The sequence below is a fragment of the Boleophthalmus pectinirostris genome, unplaced genomic scaffold, assembly GCF_026225935.1.
Source record: "Boleophthalmus pectinirostris isolate CB_2022bp ecotype Guang Dong unplaced genomic scaffold, ASM2622593v1 HiC_scaffold_20, whole genome shotgun sequence".
In the NCBI taxonomy this organism is placed as follows: Eukaryota; Metazoa; Chordata; class Actinopteri; order Gobiiformes; family Gobiidae; genus Boleophthalmus; species Boleophthalmus pectinirostris.
The window spans coordinates 25,511,410-25,525,601 of NW_026571153.1; the positions used below are offsets into that span (position 1 = coordinate 25,511,410).

Here is a 14,192-nt window from a genome sequence, read left to right on the forward strand (position 1 = left end):
CACCTCTCCGCAGATCTGATCTGTAACTTGGTGTGGCGGCGTGTCCCTCTTGTCTCTTTGGAGATACAAGTGTAATGCTATACAGTGGAACATTTCGAGATGGCGAGCCCTTAACAAAAGCAGCACAGTGCACATTTAAGTGAGCTTAAACATAAAGAAAGTGCATTGGTCCATTAAACTTATAAATATAAATATAAATCTATGATTAAACCCCGGAATATATTAAAACTACAAATCCCATTTCCGTGTCCGAGCGTGCGCAGCGCAGTGGCCTCAGAACGACAAAAGCGCACGGTATATGCGCACCAACTTTTCATAAAATCCATTACAGATTTAAAAATTACTACGTTCACCTTTTATAAACGATCTGTGTTATAGTGTGATTTCCAAAGCAGTACAAAAATTTAAACAAACATTATAAAAGCAACGAGAAAAAAGGAAGCAAGTCTCAATGGCCTACTTTATTTAGGCTGCCACAAGCAACGAGCATTCAAAACATTATTAAAATTATTAGGCTATAGTTTGACTTCGGTATTACTGTGATTATTATACCTTGTTTTATGGCGACAAATATGAAATTCCTAGACAGATAAAACCGTCCTTTCCCCTCTGAGTGTGTGCGCCTCTTCACGGTGCGTTACGGTAGTGGTACTGATGTGGGATGAGTCAGGCTAATGATGCTCCCGCTGCCATTTCATCTGCAGCAGCCGAAGCCGCAAACAGTGCGCGATCTCCGGCATGACTTCACGGGATCCCCCCTTTACACCGACCAGCCCGTGTCCACAAGCACCGCGCACCGCTCCGTTTTCCGCGTAAAGACGTGTTTTGGCTCGTTTATTACGCTGTAGCGCCGCTTTGCTGTTTTGCACCTGCTTCGGACGACAGCGGTGACTGCCCGGGCCTAGCGCAGCCTGTTGTTTTCGCCCCTCGTCCACTCCCTCTTTCTCTTTTTCGGCTTTGTCACGGTTTGGGGGGGTCGGTTTGTGCAGCGGTTTACTGGAAAACTACGGTGCCATGACGGAGCCCGTGTCCACCGAGCGCTAACGAAGAGGACCACGGCGTAACCACGTAAGAGCTGTTCACATTTCGGACACAATAGCAGCGTTTACACTTTGGTAGCTGGGTTTTAGCATGCTCTGGTACGGAGGGGATTACAGGAAAACGCGTGGGCTTTGGACACGGAGGCTAATAATGAAGCTAAACATTACGAGACATTTTGTACTGTACATTGTCCAATCAAATAGCGTTTATAACATATAGGTCAAAGGGCTATTTTAACCACGTATCGTATGAAATATTGACTACAACCTGGCTGTATTACAAGTGGCATTCACACTGACGAATTAGCAATGGCTTATGTGTATCTTATGCATGAAAAATGTGATGAAATTCTGTGTATTTAATGTATTCATTCAAACGGTTCATATTACTATTTTGCTATTTTCTGATCTTGTTATAATTTTTTCCCCTCATCACAAACATATCTGGAGTTGTGTTTTGTTTCATTCACACATGTTAACCCTGCATATTAAGGCTGAGTTCTCTCAAACAGAAAAAAAAACTCTGTCCCACCTTGTGATGTCATAATACAAGAGGTGCTTCGCTGTGTTTTTAAAATTAATACACCTTTACTAGAATCATTTGGAAGTTTTCAGCTCCGGAATTGCCAGTCTCTACTGAACTAAAGGTAAAAAGTAGTTAACTTGAAAACTATCGTTTCATGACATCACAAGGTGGAACAGAGCATTTTGAGGTTTGGAGTTGTAGACAGACTAATAATAAAGAGTTACTCAAACATGTGTGAATGAAACAAAACACAACTCCAGGTCTGTTTTTGAGGAGGAAACAACATTATAACATGGGTTAAAGCTCACAAAAGTCCATTTTGCATAACAACATTTTTATTTAATCAATAAAAAGTTAGAAAATCAAACAGTAAACCAGTCGTTATAATAATAGACAGATTAGATGAAATGATCTAAAACAAGCAATCAAAGTTTATTTACATAGCACCTTCCAGTCCTCTGAAAGGTTCACAAGATGCTTAACAGAATACAAATAAAAATAGATAATCAATAAATCAATAAAGGTAGTAATTAGAAAACCAATAATGATAATTGAAACCAGGAGTCAAAAGGTAAGCCTGAATAAGATTTTACAGGCCCGTGCGGGGGGAAGTGTGTAATTTTGTGTGTAAAAATGGGAACTAATTACCATAGCAACCGCCATCATCAAACTGTATTGATTTTGTAGTAGCCAAGTATATGTCAAAGTATTTTATTTTAGATAGGCCTTTCAGATGCAGAATTAAAGTGTCAACATTACCCTATTTTCTGATCTATGCTATAATTTTGTTCCCTCTTCACAAACAGACCTGGAGTTGTGTTTTGTTTCACTCGATTCCACCTTGTGATGTCGTGGTAATACAGGAAGTGCTCCACTGTGTTTTTAAACTCCATACACCTTCACTAGGATCATTTGGAAGATTTGAACCTGTTAATTTGAATTGTTAATCTTTACTGAACTACTAAAAACTAAAAACACGTGTGAATGAAACAAAACACAAATCCAGGTCTGTTTTTGATGAGGCAACATTATAACACGGCTTAAGGCTCACGAGTCAGTTTTGCATAATATAGGACTTTAACCCCTGACACACATTTTACATTTGGAGTCATTCAAATATTTTTTATTGGCTTACTCTATTAAATTACAAGACAATATGTTAATAGGTTGAGTCATCAATAAAATTTTAATTACTTTAATACTTAAATTTGTCCCAAAGCAGACATATTTCCAACAAGTGATAGTAAAAGTGTGTCTAATATTTAAAGTTGCACTGCATAACATTTTGAGTGAAGGGCTCGCTACCTGCTTCTCTCCTTGGAAATGGTTTTGCTTTGTCTAGAATGTTCCACAGTATAGATTAAACCTGTCTATCACAAAGGGAGACACACAGTTCACAGCATTACACTACATTATAGTTCAGATCTGTGGAAGAGTCGCCCCTGTTCACAGAAGGAATTACTGTATTTTTGAGCAACAGAAACACCAGTAATGAATAAACGCGAGATGAAAATGTTTGAAGTCATACCATGGAACATTCCAGGCAAAGCAATAACATCAAGATTCCACGAAAATAAAAGGGACCTGTTATTTCTTAAAGTGGCCTAAATTTGGCGGAGCTGCTGGAGATATGATTCACATGGGATCGAACTAATGTTTGCACCGACCGACCACGCAATGCAACCTGACTCCACACGGACACATGGGGAGGGGGAGAAAGAGAGAGAGAGTGATGGAGAGATGAGAGTATAAGACAGAAGAGAGGAGACAAGGGGGAGGAGGGAGGAAAGAGGGGAGAGGTGAAGGAGATTGAGCGTAGAGATAGAGGAGAAATTGATTGGGAGGGATGAAAATGGAGAGAAAGGGAAAGAAAAACAGACAGGGAAGAATAGAGGAAAGAGGAGAGGAGATAGAGAAGAAGATAAACAAGAGGAGTGGAGAGAGGCCTGATGAGTAGGGGAATGGAGACAGTGTTGAAAGAGAGAGAACATTGTTTTTGCTGACTATAACATTTTCAAAACTAGAAAAGCACTCAGAGAGCGCAGACCTCCGCCAAGGACTACAGTCCCCCTCATATTAATTTAAAAATTAAAGTTTTCCATAAATATTTGTCTCGTATCTTTCAATTTGGAATATGAAAGAGGATCCCATTGTCCATCCCTGAGTCAAATTTCATGGGGTTTGGTCAATAATTAACCAAGATATTGAGAAACAAAATTTTTGGCCCCATTTACCACAATGTTAACTAAAATTTCAAAGTGATCCAGAATCCAGGATTTCTTCCGGATCACCCCCAAAATGAAATCAGTTCTTCCTTTTCACATTTCCAACAAATCCTGAAAATTTCATCAAAATCGGTCCATAACTTTTTGAGTTATGTTGCTAACAGACAGACAAACAAACAAACAAACAAACAAACAAACAGACAAATGCCGGCAAAAACATAACCTCCTTGGCGGAGGTAACAATAAAATGTAAAATGGTGATATAAATATGTAATGTGTTAGGAGTTAATACTCTATAGATGTGTAATAGTCCCTCTTTAAACCAGTAAATATTACAACTTTTACCTTTAAATGTGCTTGTTTTTTTTTCCAGACTCATTCACCATCTCACCTGGACTCACTTGAACTCACCTGGACCATAGTTGGACATCACCTGGACCCGTCACCCGGACATGGAGGCGATCTGGCTTTATCAGTTCCGGCTCATCGTGATCGGAGACTCGACGGTCGGGAAGTCTTGCCTGATTCGCCGGTTCACGGAGGGGAGATTCGCGCAGGTGTCCGACCCCACGGTGGGCGTCGACTTCTTCTCTCGTCTCGTGGAGATCGAACCTGGAAAAAGGATCAAGCTACAGATCTGGGACACGGCCGGACAGGAGCGCTTCAGGTCAGAGGGACTGCTTAAACGGCTCGCAAGATAGTTATGTTAAAGGTGCACTTTTGCGGTGGAGGGTGCGCCATCTGCTTGTCTCCATGGAGATTAGATGTAGGCTTAGGCAAACTTTATCGATCCACATTTGAAATTACTTGGACACAGTAGCTCAAATATCACATTATATTCAAATAACAAAGCGTAAAAACTGTAAAAATTGTTCTAATAACTTTAAACTAAATAGAAATAAAAACAGCAAGAGAGTGGTGTCAAAAAAAGAGAAATATAGTAAATATAATACAGTATATCACAATTATATACAAGAGATCACAATGATGTTCTGAGTCCGGAATGCATTGCCTTAAAGTATCCATCTTGAAATGACTCAATAACATGTTTTTTTAGTCTCCTCAACTTGTCCACAGCTGTGCCATGTCAGGGTCAAGAAATGTCAAGATTGCAAATGGTGGCTATTTTTAACACTCTGAAACCTGTAACAAGTTAATTTTTTATGTTTACTTCATACCTTGTGTGTCCATTCATAGTTCTGATACCTTCTGTGCGAATATACAATGTAAATAATCATGGAAAGAAGAAGTAGTGTTGGATCCCCCTGTAAACAGCTCAGTCTAAAAATGAAAGAAAATGACACTATAATTTGGTATTAATTTTCCAGACAGTTGTAACTCGTCAGCTTCATTGTCTGTGACTCCATTTGATTTTCTGTTTTGGCACCACAATGAGTCTCCATTATAATTCTGTCAATCTCTACCCCCCTTCGTCTCCCTTATGCGCCCCTCCTTTCTCTCTCCGATCCAGTGGCTCTATCTCTCCTCTCTCACTCCTCCCATCTCATTCTCTGTCTCTCTCTCTTTCTCGGATTGTGGGTATTTTGTGAGCATGTTGTGTCAGGCTTGTCAAATCCGCAGCAGTGTGATATCACCAAAATAGCAGATTGTCACAAGTCACAGTCATATCAAACTGTTGCATTATGATTACTGGAAACAAAAAGAAAGAAGAAATTGCAATTTTGATGATATACTGTGGAATATTCCAGACTAACATCACCACGGAGACTATCAGAAAAGTTACATAATGCCTTTATTTTTTGATACATACATATATTTGCGCTGTAGCCCTGAGTCTGACGCATAGACTGTATGAAGAAGTGGACTAAGTGAGAGAGACGTCACCCATAGCGTTCAGCTCCAGTCAAATGAAGCTCATTGAGGCTTGAAGTTACAGGGGCAAATATGGACTTCCATATTAGGATTAGGAATTTATTTACAGGCAAAATAGAAAAATAAAAACAGCAGGATCATGTAGAGTGAGTTAATATGAAAGGTTTAAGACCAAAATGACGAGATTCACAGCAGCAGTTACAGAGAGAAGGTGACAGCCTGGCATTTCTGTTTAAATCACAGCCCGTGGACCACATCCGGCCCGCCAAGCCATTTTATGTGTCCCACAAGGGGTTAAAAGGTATCATTTATTATTATGTTGTGACTCTGTGCCGCTACTACATCTCCCACAATGCACCGCAGTTGTTTCCCGTGAAGTGACTGCATCTCGTCACTAGAGAGGCCCAGAAAACTCATAAAATTTCCCCAAAAATGTTCAAGAAAAGAAAAATTGACGCAGAAGGACAGCTATTTCATGAATGTTACTGGAGGAGTAATGTGAATGTTTTAACTTAAACCTTTAAATCAAATCCAATTCACTTTATTTCTAGAGCACAGTTCATAAACAAAACAGTTTCTCAAGTGCTGCACAATACAGATAAAACATAAATATAAAGTAAAGCTCTACTTAACTCTACTAGTCCTCATTAAGACAATAAAACTAGTAAAATCAAATAAGAGCAAGAATACCAGTAAATAATAGAAAGGTAAAAAACATAAAAATAAACAAAATTAATAAATATGAAATGAAAAATGAAATACAGACTTTTAAAGTTTTGTAACGCACCAATATTACAGTTACAGTTGCAGTTTTAACATTACAACCGGCCCTTTGATGACAAACATGATCCAAATGTGGCCCTTGGTGAAAATGAATTTGACACCCCTGGTTTAAAATATCCTTTTTTATTGATCCTATGTAATGTTAAAATTTTCTGAGACACTGAATTTTGTTTTTTCATTATCTATAAACCATAATTTCAAGGAATAAAGACTTGAAAGCTTCTCTCTGTGTGTAATGAAGCTATGACTTTCAGACATGAGTGACAAAAAATATGTATATACAAAACTTTTTCATGATATTCTAGATTTTTTGAGATGTGCCCATACAGTCCATGGTCTGACCTCCCCTCTCTCTTGTGTCCTCGCAGATCCATCACTCGCGCCTATTACCGTAACTCCGTCGGTGGTCTCCTTCTCTTCGACATCACAAACCGCAGATCCTTCCAGAACGTTCACGACTGGTTAGAAGAAGCTCGGAGCCACGTGCAGCCTCACAGCATCGTCTTTCTGCTGGTGGGACACAAGTGTGACCTGGAGGCACAGAGACAGGTACGGTAAAGAGCCTGAGCTGATACTGTGCAGCTGACGTCATCAAGTTTCTCTGGAGGTGTGAAGCTAACTGAAAGCACTACTCTGTCTGAAGCTCTGTTACGCAAGTTAGACTTAATCTGAGTTTTATTTTAACACAATCTGACCAGAAAGAGCTGACTTAGTTGGAACTACAACAGATGAGGTGATTCGTGCTGTTAAACAAATCTCTCACACAAAAAATTACCGTCACAAGCTAGCTCGCATTATCCAGCATTTTTTCACATTTTTTAGTCACTCTCACCTTTTTGTTGAAAATCAAACTCCTAAACAGGACAATGAACACTCGTATAGATCACAGGCTCCTGAAAATGTACTGCTTAAAATAAATCCATTTTGTATTTTTTTTAAGCTTTCTACACATACATGTATAACACCCCCAACATTGGTTGTCATTGCAAATTATCTTCAGCCTCACAGCAAGAAGGTCCCAGGTTCAATTCCCACTCCCCTGTCTGCTCTAAGACTCAACCTTAACCTGCACAGTAGTCTAATCCTCCAGCTAAATTAGTCCTGACCAAAACAAGCTCAGACATGGAGTCAAAAGGATGGGTCAAATGCAGAGATCTTTATCTACTAATATATCTCAGTGTAATGTTAAAGTAATAAAGAATAAAGAAAATAAACTTACTGGTTGGATGCACAACAGTAAATGATGAGGTTCCACATATTGAGAGGTTTGTCTTGTTGAAAAGTGTTGTAAAATAAATGTTACGTCAGCACAGTTTCTGCCTCTGTCAAAGTCCCAGGAGACGAGAGGAGACAGCGAAAACAACATCACAGACACACCACCGTGACAAAGCAAAACCACTGCAGTTAGAATCACTTAGAAATGACAGAGAGGGTCAGATGCAGCATATTTAAGGCACTTGCTCATCTCCCCACAGATCTGACCTGTAATTTGGCTGCTTTTCTCCTTTAAATTAGGTCAGAGGAACTGTATACAAAGATTTCAGTTTCAAATTTTATAACTGTGTTCCCAGACTCAAGGTGACCATGTTCAAATCAAATATAGCTTTTATAGCTACTTTAATGCTAATTTAATTTTAATTACAAAAACACTGAACATGATGTCACATTTATTTATGTAATGATTTGGTGTTTTGTTTTAAGATGGTTTCCAGTCAGAAAGCAGAATGAGCCTCACATGACTCTCATTTGAGTTGCCAGTTTCAGTGGTGAAATCCAGTGTGTTTAAACCTAAAATGTCTCTCTCTGATCTGAATGGTCACTACCAAAACAGCCTCTTCAGCTCAGGGAGGAAATGTATTCATTTATTTATTCATTTATGTACATATACACTTTATATACACATGATAGTGCACCTTTGAACCCTACATAAACTGTAAAACTATAAAACCCTTCCCTCTTGTCCCTGTGCAGGTGAGTCGTCAGGAGGCGGAGAAGCTGGCCGGAGCGTACGGAATGCGCTACGTGGAAACCTCGGCCCGAGACGCCATAAACGTGGAGCACGCCTTCACTGAACTCACCCGCGAAATCTTTGCTTTGGTCCGATCCGGCGACATCACCATCCAGGAGGGGTGGGAGGGGGTGAAGAGCGGTTTTGTGCCCAACGTCGTCCACTCATCCGAGGAGGTGACCAAGAGTGACCGCCGTTGCCTCTGCTAAAACCGCCGCTACAAAAGTTTAAGATTCGGAAGGATGAGGCTGAAAGACTGTATACACCAGCCTGCATCTGGAACACTTTTCTAAGGGGTTTTTAATGGATTTGAAATAAAATGTCTTGGAAATCGTGCTCATCGTAATCATATATTGAATCAAAGGCGGCGAACATTTTGGGACATTTTAACCAGGCCCGTCGACTGAAATTTGAGGGCCCCGGGGCAAGAAGTCTCAAATGGGCCTCCCCTCTAATATAAATTAATAGGAAGAGGGTTCAATTCTGGGCCCCTAAGACCCTGGGGCCCAGGACAACAGATCCCCTGTCAAGTCCCCTTAAAGGTGCACTGTGTAACTTTTTGGTTGGGGGTCTTGTTTCTATGGATATGTCATTACTCTACCTGGAATATTCCACAGTATGACATTAAACAGATCTAGCTTACATTTATTCAATTACAGGTGGATTTATAACTTGAAAAAGAGACATTCTGACTGAGCAGAGTCCCCTCTCCACAGAGCTGACCTGTAACTTGGTCTAGTTTGTGTTAAGTTAAGTTTTAATGCGACACTGTGAAACATTCCAGACAAAGCAATAACATCTTCATAGCGAAAAGCATTTGATGGACCCTCCTTCTGAAAAGTTACACAATGCAACTTTAAATCGCCTGACTACATTTTTCCCCAAACTGAAGCTGTATCAGAATTCTTCGGCGCACAGAGAAATGACGGGGCTCTTCTCTGTTGTCTTTGCCTCTTTCTGATCTAATCTCATTACAAGTGGGAAAAAGCTGCACTGAGGAACATCACATTTCAAATTCATCTTAGATTATTTTGGTAAATATAAGGATAGAGAGTGCTGGTGTCTGTAGGGATGGTCCGTTAGACAGTAGACTGAGCGTTTCTTGGGTCTTGATAATTCCCATGTGAAAACTGAAGCAAATCTGAATAAAAATGATGTCGGGACTTGTAATTAGGTAAAAAATTCAGGTGAAATTCCTATAAAAGTCATATTAAAATGAGTTTTAGGGTTATTTTTTATTTGTGGATTTGGAGAAAATTCCTCCAGACTCTTCCTAGAACTATTTGGTTTAACTGAGAATAAGTGGGTTATAGCTTAAATAAAGGAATAAACAAAAAGTCAGAGAGCCCACGGGTTTTAAATTGTGATAAAATTATCACATTTTCTTATGATTCTGAGATTGGTACTATAAAGACCTCAAAGTTGTTGTCATCTTAATCAAATAAGGAATCGAAGCAAGAATTAACCGACCAAGAAGGTGGCCATTTTGGGATTCATTTTTAAATTCTGTCAAAATGTATAAAATTTTTTTCTTAGATTTAAGGATTTAGAATTTTTAATTGAAGCAAGAATCAGTGACAGAGAAGTTTTTTGTTTGTTTTTGTCATTAATTTCATTTGGATTTACTTAACCATTTTTTAAATAAATTTCAAGAATTTCACATTTGAGACTTTTTAGTTTAAAATTTGTTCCTCATAATTATAGATTTGAAGTTAGGATTATTGACAAAGAAGGCGGCCAGTTTGGAATATTTTTAATTCTCCCCAAATTGTACGGGACTAAAATGAAAATAACTTGGAAGTTTTGCTCATCAGTCATATATGAATCAAAGGAAGAATTGTTGACAAAGAAGGCGGACATTTTGGAATTTAAAATTTGCTTTCAAAAATTTGTTTAAACTTCGACTTTTTTTGATTCCAACGACACAATTCCCACTCCAGTAAACTGTCTACAATATGCAATTTCATAACACTATAGTTGTTTTTGCACATCTACAATTGAAGTTCCTAAAAGGGCAATTATTATTTCATTTTGTGCAGAATTCCACAAAAATTCAGAGCCGGAAAACTTTGAAAAAACTTGGAATTTCCCTCCAAAGAAAAAGACTTGTATCCAATGTTATCTCATCTATTCCACAATAAGCAGAACAAGTGTACAGCTAAAATGGCCAAGGATGGAGACTTGTTCAAGAATGGACCAAAAACTCACTGTCCACCTTCTATTATGAACTAAAATGGATTGTTAAGGTGGGTAAGTGAAAGGGTTGATGGTTCGAAGCCAGAAGCACCTTAGTTCGACCTCGGGATGACATAAGGGAACAAAGAGGGACTGCCCAAAACTACGTTACCCATAATGCACGGCGCTCAGAGGCTGGGCGGGACCACGCTGGAATTATGCAAGAAGAGATCACTCAATAATAAATACAGGGGGAACGCTACAAGTACTTTTTGTTGTATATTAAAGTGCTTATGACAGGTTAGACTACTCCCTTCAGTAAAACAGAGTTAACATCAATATATTTAAGAATTATTAAAGGGTCTATGTTACACCCTTTTCTGATCTAAGTTATAATGTAGTTTCCTCATCGCAAACATGGACCTGGAGTTGTGTTTTGTTTCATTCACATGTTTAACACACAAACCCTGGAACCCGGAATTGCCAATCTGTACCAAACAAAAGGTAAAAGGTAGCTGTTAAAGGTAGCTAAAATTACCACTACATGACATCACAAGGTGGACCTGAGCATTTTGAGCTTTGGAGATGTAGACAGACTAATAATAAAGGATTACTAAAACATGTGTGAATGAAACAAAATGCAACTCCAGATGTTTTTGATGAGGTAATAACGTTATAACATGACTTAAAGCTCTTGGTTTTTTTTTTGTCTTTTGGTGAAATTGATCATTTTAATTCCATAATGACTGTTACCTAGCAACCATAATGATAACCGGGGCCAGAACTTGCCTAAATTGCACAATAGTTATGTTTAAATAAAAAATAAAACTGTTAAATGGATATGGTGCGTAAATTGTCTCTGCAGTTTGGATGGAGTTTCGGTGTTGATAACATAGATAGAGGGAGTCTGTTTTAGAACTCTGCGCTACTTCCTGTATTTTTGTACTTCTCGTCTCAGCCTTTTTTCCACAAACTGCCACTTAACTGATGTAAAACTATGATAAATATTCACCACAGCTACTACTCACCAAACCAAATCAGGATTAGAAAACACAAAAACCTGTCATATGCACTTTAAATATGTCTTTAAGTTTTTGTCCACTAATACTGTGAGTATAATTTCAGTTAAAAGTGCACTATGTAGCTTTTCTGGAGGGTCCGTTATCCGCTTGTCTCCACGGAACTGTTGTCGTTGCATAGAATGCTCCACAGTATGGCATTAAATTGATCCATCTCAGATTTATTCAATTACATATCTTCGTATGACTTAAATTACCTTGATAAACATGTACTCTTACTGTGAGCAGGGCCACCTTTCCACAGATCTGACCTGTAACGTTTATTTAATGCCATACTGTGAAATATTTCAGGCAAAGCAATAACATCCCCATGGAAACAACACTCCATCAGAAAAGTTACATAGTGCACCTTTAAGCTCTAAAGTTCAATGCCACAATAGTAAAGACATTAAATAAATTCGAGATTAATTCCGTAAAGGGATGTCAAATGAATACAAAATGAAACGTAATTCAAACACGCAGAAGACCCAGTATTTTTGACAGTTCAAGTTATGATATATAGAATGTGAAGGACTAAAATCTACTAAATATATGTAAAACTATTCTGTATCTCTGTGTAGCTGACCCAAACTGTACTGACAAGACTACACCTGCAGGGGGAGCTCATGCAAAAAACTACTATTTATACAGAAAAAAGTACTAAGAAACATTGTATTTATAGAAAAACAGATTAAACGTGCGAATTAGGAGTTTAAGATGCATTTAAATACCAAAAATAAATACAAGAAATAAATACCAGAAATACCAAAATCTTCAGCTAATTTACTCACTTCTCTGCTATGCTGTTGTCCCATATAAATCCTTATAATCTAAATAAAACTATTCAACCAATACAAACCAGGATTAAACCAGGACTGAGCCAGGCCTGAACCAGGACTAAACCAGGATTAAACCAGGACTAAGCCAATACAAATTTTGATCAACTAAGACTCCAACCAATTAATCAACTAAAGGACTAAAGGACTACAACTATACAATCTTAACTTGGTCCTGCTCTAGTCCTGGTCTAGTCTAGTCCAGGTTTAGTTCCAGGTTTAGTCCGTAACCTTTACTATTGTGGCATTTCGCTGTGTCTGTGCCTTTTGATTCATTTGAACGTGTAATTGTACTTTGGTTTGAATATAAAGAAATATGTAAAATTGCAAGAGACCCAGCTGGTGTTTTTCAGTTGAAGTTATCATTAAATTAAACTTAAACATGATACCAGACAAAATCACTTTTTTTTTTTTTTTATTATATATGAATGCAAAAAGCTTAAAGTTAAAGGTACATTGTATATCTTTTCTGGTGCTACTACTTGTCTACTTGTCACCATGGAGATGTTATTGCTTTGTCTGAAATGTTTCACAGTATGGTATTAAACTTCTCTATCTTCATGGAGACCAAACCAGTCACAGGTCAGATCTGCGGAGAGGCAGCCCTGCTCACAGTCAGAATGCCTGTTTTTCTAGCTATTTTTGAGCTATAAACCACCTGTAATTGAATAAATGTAAGGTAGAGCTGTTTAATGTCATACTGTGGAACATTCCAGGCAGAGCAATGACATATCCATAGAAACAAGCAGGTGACAGGCCCAAACCAAAAAGTTACATAGTGCACCTAGTACATTTTTTTTTTTTTTAACTGATTTCAGATTTTTATTAGATTTTTGCCAGTGTTTAAGCATCACTGCAGTCATAACTAAAGTAGATATGTTATCAACGAATATATTCAATGATTTTATAGCAGTTATAGAATTTTTTATGGAAATTTTCAATTTTTTTCCATCTAAAATACAAGATCAGAAAACACAGCACAAGTTGGTTAGGCTTTTAAGCAAGATAAATTCGACTGGACAGTTCTGGGTCATCGTTCAGCTGAGTACACTATTTAGATACAAGAAAGAGCTGCACTAAACCAGGACTGAACCAAGACTTAACTGGGACTGAAACAGGACTAAACCAGGACTGAAATGGGGATAAATCAGGACTAGACCAGGACTAGACCAGGACTAGACCAGGATTGAACCAGGACTGAAATGGGGATCAACCAGGACTGAATCAGGACTAAACCAAGAATAAAATCAGACTAAACAAGAACTGAACCAGGACTGCACTGTGACTGAACTGGGGCTAAACTGGGACTGAACCAGGACTAAACCAAGACTAAATCAGGCCTAAACCAGGTCTAAACCAGGACTAAACCAGGATTAAACTGAGGCTAAATCAAGACTAAACCATGTGTAAACAAGGACTAAACCAGAACTAACACAGATTTAAACCAAAGTCTAGTTTTCATTTGTTCGCTTGGTCGTGGGGGGGACCTAAAGAAGTCAGACAACAGATGGCGCTGTCGTCCATCACCAAAGACCATAGGCTGTATAATAATTAGCAGTCTATGGGGAAGAAGCAGATTTATTCTTAATCACAAAAACATTGGACATCATTTCTATTATAATTTTGCGTTTTGGTTGTCAAGATGCTAAAATCTAGTGTGCTGAAACCTAAAATATCTCTCTCTGATCTGAACAGTCACACCCTAAAC

General features: G+C 38.3%; 1 protein-coding gene across 1 annotated transcript; it reads left to right on the top strand.

Moving 5' to 3' along the window:
• Nucleotides 1–712: 712 nt before the first annotated feature.
• Nucleotides 713–12,870, top strand: rab39bb (RAB39B, member RAS oncogene family b). Its single transcript, XM_055156281.1, has 4 exons — nucleotides 713–1,068; nucleotides 4,165–4,458; nucleotides 6,776–6,956; nucleotides 8,379–12,870. Exons 2-4 carry the CDS (start codon nucleotides 4,244–4,246, stop codon nucleotides 8,622–8,624), a joined length of 642 nt encoding a protein of 213 aa, XP_055012256.1. The 5' UTR covers nucleotides 713–1,068; nucleotides 4,165–4,243; the 3' UTR covers nucleotides 8,625–12,870.
• The last annotated feature ends 1,322 nt before the right edge of the window (nucleotides 12,871–14,192 follow it).

Coding starts and splice junctions, on each gene's coding strand:
- rab39bb (XM_055156281.1), top strand. CDS start 4,244: ATGGAGGCGATCTGGCTTTATCAGTTCCGGCTCATCGTGATCGGAGAC. Junction 4,459..6,775: donor GCCGGACAGGAGCGCTTCAG/GTCAGAGGGACT, acceptor GTGTCCTCGCAG/ATCCATCACTCGCGCCTATT. Junction 6,957..8,378: donor ACCTGGAGGCACAGAGACAG/GTACGGTAAAGA, acceptor GTCCCTGTGCAG/GTGAGTCGTCAGGAGGCGGA.